The sequence below is a fragment of the Lactuca virosa genome, chromosome 7 (assembly GCF_052849685.1).
Source record: "Lactuca virosa cultivar CGN04683 chromosome 7, Lactuca_virosa_CGN04683_v6, whole genome shotgun sequence".
Lineage (NCBI taxonomy): Eukaryota > Viridiplantae > Streptophyta > Magnoliopsida > Asterales > Asteraceae > Lactuca > Lactuca virosa.
The window spans coordinates 19,893,839-19,905,464 of NC_136432.1; the positions used below are offsets into that span (position 1 = coordinate 19,893,839).

At 35.3% G+C, this 11,626-nt stretch overlaps 1 protein-coding gene across 1 annotated transcript; it reads left to right on the forward strand.

The window, feature by feature from the left end:
* The first annotated feature begins 4,705 nt into the window (after positions 1–4,705).
* Positions 4,706–10,692, forward strand: ASG3 (SNF2 domain-containing protein / helicase domain-containing protein). The gene is made up of 16 exons (XM_079061443.1): positions 4,706–4,994; positions 5,998–6,005; positions 6,634–6,712; positions 6,797–6,957; positions 7,030–7,161; positions 7,244–7,542; positions 7,766–7,883; positions 8,169–8,258; positions 8,344–8,451; positions 8,554–8,757; positions 8,856–8,981; positions 9,072–9,718; positions 9,797–9,942; positions 10,017–10,184; positions 10,256–10,370; positions 10,486–10,692. Exons 1-16 carry the CDS (start codon positions 4,808–4,810, stop codon positions 10,511–10,513), a joined length of 2,616 nt encoding a protein of 871 aa, XP_078917569.1. The 5' UTR covers positions 4,706–4,807; the 3' UTR covers positions 10,514–10,692.
* The last annotated feature ends 934 nt before the right edge of the window (positions 10,693–11,626 follow it).

Below are 11,626 nucleotides of genomic sequence, written 5' to 3' on the forward strand. Positions count from 1 at the left end.
GACGGACGAGAGGGTGGAGCAGGAGCCCTAGCAGAGAGGAGTCGGACATTACAGTGACATGCAGGAGAGATCAGGATTATAGCAGGCGACGTTGCGGGTATGTGCCTTTTGCTCTTTTCAGTTCTATCCGTATTTTGTGTTTGTTCTCTTGCATCGGGATTGAGCAAGTATATATATGGGATCAACCCTCTGCTTATGTTTGGATTATATTTTCAAGAAATGTCATATGCCAATTGCATACCGTGAATTATTGAGTAGTTAGAGAAGGTCGTTCCCTCTTTGCTGCATCGGGGTGTTCAATGTTCTCTCGGTTCGTAGTAGAGATCGGTCAGTGGTATTATGTGGAAGGCATGTGGTTAGATTCATCAAGCTAGTCCACCTTTATCGACGGGATATAGTGGTTTCATCACCTGTTCCAGTATGAGCGACGATGGCCTAAGGGAGAACTTATGGGTTTTAGCACTACCGACGCTAGGATTGGAGTGGCAGCGGAAGAATATGGGTGTGATCGCATGGGTTGTTCGACCATTAAGATGTTCCAAGGGAATTATATTTTTCGCATGGGTCGTGTTTGATTAGATTTCAGTGGTTCTGTGAGGATTCGACAGTTAGAGTAAAGGTTAAGGTTTCTAGTCGCCAGCATGGGAACTTAAGGAGTTGGTATAGTAGCACGAGAAGTGGATTGATGTATCAGATTGGACCAGAATTCAAGAGTACTCTTCAAGATTTCAGATAATGTACGATCTTAGGGTTTGACGGGTAATTGATCGCTAGCATGGGTGAGCGCAGGTTGTCGACAGTGGACTATTAGGAAGAAGAAGGATTGGGAATCCTTCAATCCTCATGTACCGTGAAGACTTAGTAGGATCTAAGTGGGGGAGAATCGATCAGGTATTCAAGAGCAGAAATAGGTGTGAATCCCAAAATCTATCACTCCTTGGCCAAAAACCCTCAAAAAGGAGAAAATAAAAGATCTAATGAACTAATGATCAAGTTAGAGACTTGATTACCAAAAAATGATGGAAATGAGATGGTGTTGTTGGATCTACTAGCTTCCTTCTAAATCTCTAAGCTTCCTCTCTTCTTCACAAGCTCCAAACACACACAAAACTCTCAAAAACAAGCTCACGAGCTCAAGGATGCACTAGGGTTTCGTGGGTTAGGGTTTGGGGCAATGTAGGCTGTAAATGAGGCCAAGGGGTAGAGAATGAGATGCTTAAATAGGGTACATAAACCCGAAATTAGGGTTTCCCAAACCCAGACCTACTCGTCGAGTTGGTCCCCCAACTCGTCGAGTAGATCACTTAACCCGCGACCCAAAATCCACCTCTACTCGTCGAGTTCCTCCCTGGACTCGACGAGTAGCCTTCTAGATTTAGGGTTTTCTTTTCTTTCTTGGTCTTCTGAATTCCGGGTATTACAAAAACATTTTCTATTTAATCACTTAATCTACATGTTGAGAAATTAGCAACAATAAGTTGTTTATGGAAAAAAAAAATAGTAATAAGTACTGAGTTCAAAGGTATATGCACTGTTTATTGTAATTTATGTTATTTGTTTATGAAAATAAATTAAAAAAGGGTAGGCACGTTGGTTTTGCAATATGCAAAAAAAAAAAAAAACACACACACAAAGTCATAAACGGAGCACGTAAAAAAATCAAATATTAAATTTGATTTTATTTAATCCAAACGCAAAAAAGTCTTATCCATTTATATAATTTAAATTGATTGACCTATTTGTTTTGAAACAAAATAAATACACACCATTTACAATTTGATCAAATAATAATTGATGAATGAAGAACAAAAGCATTTGGATTTTTATCCTTTACAAGTTCGATTCTTTCATTAAACATGTATAAACAGTTAATAATGATAAGAACCGAAACAAATAGAATAATTATAACAACTAACTAGAAATCGTTGGGTAGAACATATAATTTTGAAGCGTCAATAGAGCGCAAGTAGAATATGATGCAGGTATATATGAAGCGTAAAGACTAACCATCGATTTTTAGTTTGGAATGGATCAATATTCCGATTTCTTGCTATTAAGTTTAAGTCAAATATAATTTATGTTTTTTAAACATCTTTGTCTTTATATTCAAATAAAAAAATTGTTTTTGGGACAAATGTCATTTTGATATTTACCCGTCTTATTGTTTTTCTGCTCATCCTCTCCAACTTAATCTGGTTCTTGATTGTGGCAAATATCCTCTCCAACTTAATTTGGTTTTTTATTGTGGCAAATATGTATTTGAATGACATTGCAATAGTAGACTTTTTAAAATATAATGTTGTAATAGGAAGAAATGAAAGTATGATTTCCTTAATTATAAAATCAATGAAAATACATTATTATTTCTTGAGTTAATTTGGCCGAATCCCTCTTTGTATTTTAGGTTGTTGAAGAGGCATACACAAATTTGTTACCACATGTATAGTGAGGATACGAGCGGAATGTTTTTGTGTATTGCTGTGTGAGAAGCAACTACAACCGTAATGAGGAAATGTTTGCATCTTTTGGGCATTCCTTTTGTCAACAAAATTGGGAAAATGACTCTTGAGCGTAATTAACTTTTGTGTTTGTACTCACTTGGTCCCTTCCCTTTTTTTGTATTCAATATACCATCGAACTTGTTGTTTGTGTTCACCATAACCCTTTTGACCTGTGATAGCCGGTCAAAGGGTTATGGTGAACACAAACAACAAGTTCGATGGTATATTGAGTACAAAAAAATAAAAGGGACCAAATGAGAACAAATGCAACAGTTGGTTACCCTCCTGATTCATTTTCCCTTTACTCATTTACAGCAAATCCCACGTCATCTCCTACTGATATTAATGACTTTATGAGATTCATTATTGTTTCTCTTCAAAACATAACCCACGAAAGAACATTATTCATACATGTACAACTTTGTAATGCACTTGAATATTTATTAGGGGAATCTTGACTAAGCAGACGCATTTCATGGCTACATTTACATTTCCAATCAAATGATTTATCGTATCATGGATTCTAGACAAGTCTACAAACGAGTGGAATCACAAGTGTTGTGATTTTTGAGTTTACTTAGCTTTAAGATCGAGTTCATGGGATAAGATACAACATCATGCTGCTTTTGTAGACACATCACCATAATATACCTTGAGGTAAACGTTTATGCTGATAAATATACCTCTCATACACAGTCATATCCTTTTGCAGAGAGGTGTTAACAGCTAACCACAATAAGCATAGCATAGACCATGTTTTAACGAGGTTACCCCTTTGAAACGCTCTTCATATACGTTATAGCCAAAGAAGGTTGCAGTCTTTTATAATTTTGCAACTTTAATTTCATTTAACTTTTCGGGGAAAATGACTCAGGAGGGTAACCAACTGTTGAGTTTGTTCTCATTTGGTCCCTTTCCTTTTTTTTACTCAATATACCATCGAACTTGTTGTTTGTGTTCACCATAACCCTTTGACCGACTATCACAGGTCAAAAGCCGGTCAAAAGGGTTATGGTGAACGCAAACAACAAGTTCGATGGTATATTGAATACAAAAAAAAAGGAAAGGGACCAAATGAGTATAAACGCAAAAGTTAATTACCCTCATGAGTCATTTCCCCAACAAAATTTGATCTTTAATTTTACAATTTGGACCCTAAATAATTCGATTTAGCTCAATATACCCTTCAAATTTGTAAATATTCACATGTGTTGTCTTTTTTTTTTTTGATAATACAACAATATATGATACAATTGACACATTGTGTCAAATAAATAAAAACTAAATAATATATTTGCAAATCAAACCATCTTATTTTTTATGGCCTAAAAATTTAACAAAATTTGACAATTACTTATCCAAATTAATTATAGGGGAAATGACTTATTAGGGTAATTAACTATTGCCCTTATACTCAATTGGTCACTTTTTTTTTTTTTTTTATCTCATTTACCGTTGAACTTGTTGTAGGTGTTCACAGAAACCATTGAAACCGGCTATTGAAGGTTTCCGATAATTTCTTATCTCCGGCGACTCTTCGGTCGTCTTCTCCGGCGAGCCTCCGGCAAAAATGAGTTTTTCCGGCAGACTTTTCTCGACTGCCATCCAAGCGGCATCCACCGCCGGTGTTGCTGCTTAGCTTTCTCCACCCTCCCCTCTCTCCCTCCTGTCGATTTGCTGCCAGAAAAAGGAAGAAGGGACGCAGGCAGCAAGCCACCTGCCACCTCCTCCTGCCATCACCGGAACCCACCTGCCACCTCCCTTTTGTCGCCAGTTAACCACCATTACCACCTCCTGCTGCTTGCTGCTGTTATAAGTCATCAAGCCGAGACCCAATGATCCGTCGGAAATCTCATTTTTGCCGGAGGCTCGCCGGAGATAAGAAATTGCCGGAAACCTTCAATAGCCAGTTTCAGTGGTTTCTGTGAACACCTACAACAAGTTCAATGGTAAATGAGATACAAAAAAAAGGAAAGTGACAAATTGAGTATAAGAGCAACAGTTAATTACCCTAATAAGTCATTTCCCCCTAATTATTATGTTATTTTAATTTATTTTCCGGTGTGGTACACGAGTAATACTACTATCATATAATGTCATCTGCTTGGCACGTGTAAGAACAATTATTTTTCCCCCTGCCCACACATACGCCACGTTTCCAAGTACTGCCACGATACAAGTGCAAATTTACCGAAACAACCTTTTCAATTCCTCCATTCTTGTTATGTAAGTTTGATGATTTGGTATGTTGGAGTATATTTTCACCAAAATTCAAACTCATTAGCATTTGCGCCAAACCAAAGAAAATGAACTACGAACAGAGATTAATCGCCGCCGCGAAGTGCGTATTCGAAGGAGATGCCCGCGCCGCTACCGCGGAGGCTCAAGTCAACTGTTCCGACTATGGTGTAACGGCGACCCTTAAGCCTCACCAAATTGAAGGACTCTCATGGCTCATACGGCGATACCTTATCGGTGTCAACGTTATTCTCGGTACGCAATTCGTTTCAGTTTTGTAATCTAAGATTCTGTTGCAAGTTTTGAATTTGTCCTCATTTTTTGGGAAATAATCTGTTCGTTGACAATTTACTCAAATGTCTTAGACTCTTAGTTTGGGCAAATTTTGAGTTCATCAATCCTTGCCACTTATGCTAGAGAACTGTCTCTCAGTATGTTTTCATGTAAATGTTGTATGCATATGTTTAGAGAATCGCAAACGTTAAGATGATTAGCATATGGTACATTATTTAGAAATTAGAATAACGACCTAATCCCAAATTGGAACCCTTTACATTTGTGTGGTTTGACCCATAACGAGCCTTTTTTGGGCATTTTCACCATCCAACTTTCATCAAAGCAAGTGAGTGTCTCCTCAGTCATCTAATTATCTTCCTAATTGAGAATGATGGAAGTGCTGTTTTTGCTTATATGAACTGTTAAATGTAGACATGAGGAGACTACATTGATAAAAGTAACACCTCAGTTTCATCAAGGTTAGCTTCATCCCGTGATTTCAATTTAAAAAAAAAAAATACCTTTTCTTGTATTGGTTGGGATCTCATAAAGAGCCAAAATTGAGATTAGGGGATGCAAGATGCTTTGTTGGAGTGACAGAGTTTATAATCTCACTACTTGAATCAAGCTGATGATCACTATTCGATTGAGAGTAATAAACTTGAAAGTTGAAACACAACTTGCAGATGAAACCAAAATTGAAAAACTTAAACTTGAACCATGATTAAACTTGAATCAGCCCTTGACCATGAACTCGAGCCTTGAACTACCCTTGAGTAATCATTTCTTCACTGAAAATGTAAAAAGCTCTCAACTGGTTCAGTTTATCTGTGAAGTAGCCTTGGTTAATTGAATTTGAATTCATGCTATTATGATGGTCACTTAATATTTTTTTGCTAGCATTTTGTTTCATTGTAGTAATACTATCTACTCAAGAATATGAATTGTGGTGACTGGGTTGTTTTGTTTCATGTGTTTGCAGGAGATGAGGTATACTTGCATTTCTACATCGAAACTGGAAGCTTGCAAAGTTTTATTGAAATCTCTTACTTACATTCTAATTGTTGAATTGGCAACTAAAACATTAATGAAAATAATGCAAAAATTAAACCTTTTCATCCACCTTCTTTAAGAAAACAATGTGCACAGTAAAGAAGCCAAGATTAGTCCCTAAAAAACTGAAACCAAATTCTCAAAATTGGTAAACTAAATAACACCAAACATATCAAACAACTGCAACTGGAAAATCCCATATCAATTTTTGGAGAAATCATGTAATAAAATCATGAAATTATGCCACTTTAATTCTAGAATTCCATGGTTAACATAAAGGGTATTCAATATGAGTATGGTTGTTGGGATTTAGTCCCACATAGATAGAAAATAATTAAATTATTCACTTTATATGTATAATCTACCTCCCTTATCAAATATTGCAAGTCAAAATAATTTTCCTTGCTTTGATGGATTTAGTTGATTGTTTTTGATTTTTTTATAAGTGAAGTAGAATTATGTACATAAAGTGAATAATTCACTTATTTTCCATCTATATGGGACTAAATCCCCACATTTTTTTTATTCAAATTCTTGTACTCATCCTTTAAATGGTTACTAACAGATGGGGCTTGGAAAGACATTACAAGCCATCTCATTCCTAAGTTATTTAAAGTTTTCTCGTGGATTACACGGACCCTTTTGTAAGTAATCAAAAAATTACTTTGCTAATTGTAACATAACATGTTGTGATTATTTATTAATTCTTTCATATATGTCTTGTACAGTGATACTCTGTCCTCTCAGTGTAACTGATGGATGGGTATCAGAAGTCAACCAATTCGCCCCAAAGTTGACCATTCTTCGTTATGTTGGAGACAAACAACACAGACGTACTTTGAGAAGAGAAATGTTTGAACATGTGCAAAAACAATCATCACCACCCAATGTAAGTAATAAGTAGTCCAACAAGTTCTTGCTGACGTGGATGTGCATGCTGATGTGGCGTTGAGTTTTTCAGGTGCAGGCGTTACCTTTTGATGTGCTCCTTACAACATATGATATAGCTTTAATCGATCAAGACTTTCTTTCTCAAATTCCATGGAATTATGTTGTTATTGATGAGGCTCAAAGACTTAAAAATCCTTCCAGTGTAGGTTTTAACTTTTTAAGACTAGTTTTTTAGTTTCTTTAAAGTGTGTTTCAGGTTTATTGATTGTTTGATTGTTTTTCAGGTTTTGTATAATGTTCTCAGAGAGAGTTATATGATGCCTAGGTGTCTACTCATGACTGGAACACCTATTCAGAATAGTCTTACTGAACTTTGGGCTCTTTTGCATTTCTGTATGCCTTCAATCTTTGGGAGATTGGAGCAATTCTGCTCTAAATTTAAAGAAGGTAAAGGTGCACCAGTAGATAAGGAGAAGTTCAAAAGCTTAAGATATATTTTGGGGGCATTCATGCTTCGAAGAACAAAGTCTAGGCTTATTCAGAGTGGGACCCTTTCTTTGCCACCTCTTACTGAAATCACAGTGTAAGTTTCTTACAATGACTCTTCTTTGTTCTCCATTTCATTTTGTTTTCCCATTTTTGAAAATCGTTCAACCTTTTCTCATATACCTTTTCATTCAGTTAAAACTATGGGGTGTGTTTGTTTCGTTGTCAATTCCATTCTTCCTTTTTATTAAAAGACCAAAATACCCTTATTATTACTTTAGATACCAATTTTGTTAACAAATTCCATTTTGTTCTATCAGGATGGCTCCATTGGTGACCTTGCAGAAGAAGGTGTATATGTCAATACTAAGAAGAGAGCTTCCTAAGCTTCTAGCATTGTCTTCTGGAACTTCTAGTCATCAATCCTTGCAGAATATTGTAAGCCAACCCAACATCTCTCCTTCTAGGCTTACTATCATGAACATTTAGCAGGAAAACATTTTGTCATGGCTTGTTAGTTTTTAACCAAAATTAGACAAGGGTAAATTAGTCATTTTTCATAAATTTGATGACTGGACAAAAAGTGTTATAAATCATTGCTGATGGGACTTAAAATGAAAAAAAGGATTCCTTTTGGACCGTATTCAAAGAACACAATATAGTACGGGGACCAAAAATGTAAATTACTTGAGAAGTAGTACTTGATTGCTTGTGTTAATGCAGGTAATACAACTACGTAAAGCATGTAGTCATCCTTACCTCTTTGCTGGTATAGAGCCAGAACCATATGAAGAGGGTGAACACTTGGTTCAGGTATAAAAAATATATCATCTCTATTTATTTATAAAATCATACAAAATGTTAGTGATAAATTTGAAATCTTTATGATTTCTTTCAGGCAAGTGGCAAGCTGGTAGTCTTAGACCAGCTACTTCAGAAGCTACATACTTCTGGACACCGTGTTCTTCTGTTTGCACAGATGACACACACACTTGATGTATTGCAGGTTTACTTCCTTCTTTTTGCATAAAAAAAACTGCCAGCTGTCAGCTACTCAGCCATGCTTATGTATATCCATTAAACTTTTTTGGAAAATCTTGAAATACAGGACTATATGGAGTTAAGAAAATACCCTTATGAGCGGCTTGATGGATCCATTAGGGCTGAAGAGCGGTTTGCTGCAATAAGAAGTTTTAGCCGAAAGTCCGGAATTGGAAATTGCAATTCCGAAGCTGATTACGACTCTGCATTTGTCTTCATGATTTCCACCAGAGCAGGGGGAGTTGGGTTGAATCTTGTAGCTGCTGACACTGTGAGCTTTGCAATACTACCATCCCTCTCTCTCTCTCTCTCTCTCTCCTTTGACTTGGTCCCATTGTTTGACTGAGTATTGTACAAAAATAAATGCAGGTTATATTTTATGAGCAAGATTGGAATCCACAGGTGGATAAGCAGGCGTTACAGAGGGCCCACAGGATTGGTCAAATGAACCATGTGATGTCCATCAATTTAGTCACTGAACGCACAGTGGAGGAGGTGAGTCAAAATTTAATTATGTTGTTAAAAGGAGTGAAAGTAGGTTGGTTGGTATTTTAAACCTTTGAATTGAATGAATATCCCTTGTAGGTTATCATGCAGAGAGCAGAGAGGAAGTTGCAACTGAGTCATGATGTGATAGGTGAAGATGATAATACAGACAAGGAAAAGGAATGCAAAGACATGGTAGGAGTTGCTCCAACTGATCTTCGATCTGTTATACTGAGTCTACACATACTCGATCCCAAACAGAATTCAGATCATCAATTAGACATGTCAAAATTGAATGATATAATCGATAAGGTGATCGCCTTCCGACATGGCGGAAATGATCCAACGGTTGAGATCGATTCAAATGATGTATTACAATTAGGTGGACATGGAAGACATGATGTTGACTTTGACCCTGGTGTTGATGAAGCTTCGTATCTTTCGTGGGTTGAGAAGATCAAGGAGACATCGGAGAAATGTGATGAGTCAGCATTGGAGGAGGAGAGAAATAAGAGAAGTTTAATGGTAATGGAGGAGAAGAGAGTGAAAGCGGAGTCTGTTAGGAAGAAGGCTGAGGAGAAGAAATTGGCGAAATGGGAAGCTCAAGGGTATGAGTCATTGGATGTGAAGGATGTTGTGGGCCCTACCAATAATATGCTTTTGGATTCTGGTCTGGTGAATTTTGTCTATGGAGATTGTACACAGCCTTCTAAAGTTTCTCCCTCTGACTCCTCTATAATTTTCAGGTGATTACTCTTCTTGTTTTTTTTATATACAGCATTCTAATTCTTGCTCATTAAAATGTAATTAAAAAAAAAAAATAGCTGTGTTGATGATTCGGGGAAGTGGGGACATGGTGGTATGTTTGATGCATTAGCTAAGCTTTCACCTCAAATTCCATCTGCATATGAACGAGCTTCTGAATTTGGGGACCTTCATCTTGGTGACCTCCATCTTATACAAGTGACAGGTCAGCATCTTAATATCTTAGTAAGACAATTAATTTTTTTAGTTGTTCTAGAAAGTGTTAGGAACATTGTGCAGGTGGTGACGTGGACAATAACAACAACAATAATAAAGGACGTGAGTGGGTGGGCCTAGCTGTTGTCCAATCGTATAATCCCAGACGGAAAGTGCCACGTAGCAGTATCTCTATTTCTGATCTGGAACAGTGTCTCTCAAAAGCTTCATTTTCAGCTGCTAAAAATTCTGGTATTTTTTATATTATTAATATTATATAATTATTTTCATTATTAATTTATTATTGTGAATAAAATAAATAGCTTCGATCCATATGCCACGAATTGGGTACCAAGATGGGGCAGATAGGTCAGAGTGGTACTCAGTTGAACGTCTTCTTCGAAAGTATGCTGCTTTATATGGCATAAAGATATACGTGTAAGTCCACCTCCATTATTTTATTTAAAAATTATGCAAAAAAAAAAAATAAAAAAAAGTAAAAAACGAATCGAAAGTTGGTGTAATTTAGAAGAACTGGATTTATGATTTTCAGGTACTATTTTCGGCGAAGTTCGTCTTGAGAGTTGTGGAGGCAAGTGAGTTCTTCATATCTACTTTAACTTCATATAGCTTTATACTATTGTATCTTATTCAGTTTAGTAACTTTTTATGTTATGTTGTATAATTTTTTAATGTTATAATTTACATAGGTATTGTAATATAAAATGTATATATAAATTGAATTACTAATAAAACAAACTAGTAAACAAAAAAGGCACTATTGGGAATTTATATAAGAAAAGAAAGTGTATATTCATAAGAGAGAATAGATATAATGTATTTGAAGACAAATACTCTTTAGAAATGAATGATTGTGAAAGAGAAGTAAACCAACTAGCCAAGTATAATTCTTTACATTAAAGGGAGTGGGGTGATGTATATGTTATGTTGTCATATCATTTTTTGGCATGTCACCTAGGAGTATCTCCAATAGAAGGTTTATTATTATACATTTTTTTTAAATGACCACTTAATAATATTGAAAAAGATAGCTATTTTGCTTGCTTATTTTCGCATCTTGTAAATGTATCACCTTCTATTTTAACCATATATCAATCTGCCCTTTCACTTATAACCTAGTTTTAAATATTTTTTATTTATGTACTTATTAATTATTCTATATAAATACTAATAACATTTTATTTCTAAAATTCAATTGTTATGACAGTAATATAATATTTTTAATGTTTTCATTTTATTTTTATAACTATATCATAATTTTTTTTTTTTTTTTTTTTTTTTTTTTTTTTTTTTGTATTTTACATACATAAGTAATGAACCGATATATATTTATTAAAAAATCATTTTGTTTAAAAATAAACAACTAAATGAGGGGGTTTTATAAAACATTTTTAAAAAGACGAGATAAATTAATAAAAAAAACTATTTAAATAAGCTTAATTATTAGAGCAATCATTTTTTAATGTAGAGGTCAAGATTAATGAAATGATGATGTGACACTTATTTTAAATCATAACATAATTTAACCATCGAAGATACTCTAAGTATATAATGATACTACCATTGAAGCATATCATGATACCAGGGAATGGTGGTGAGTTTGGTATTAAGTTTGGAAGAAAAAAAACTAAAATAAAAGGTCTCTCTCTGACACGTGGTGCTCTCCCCTAGCG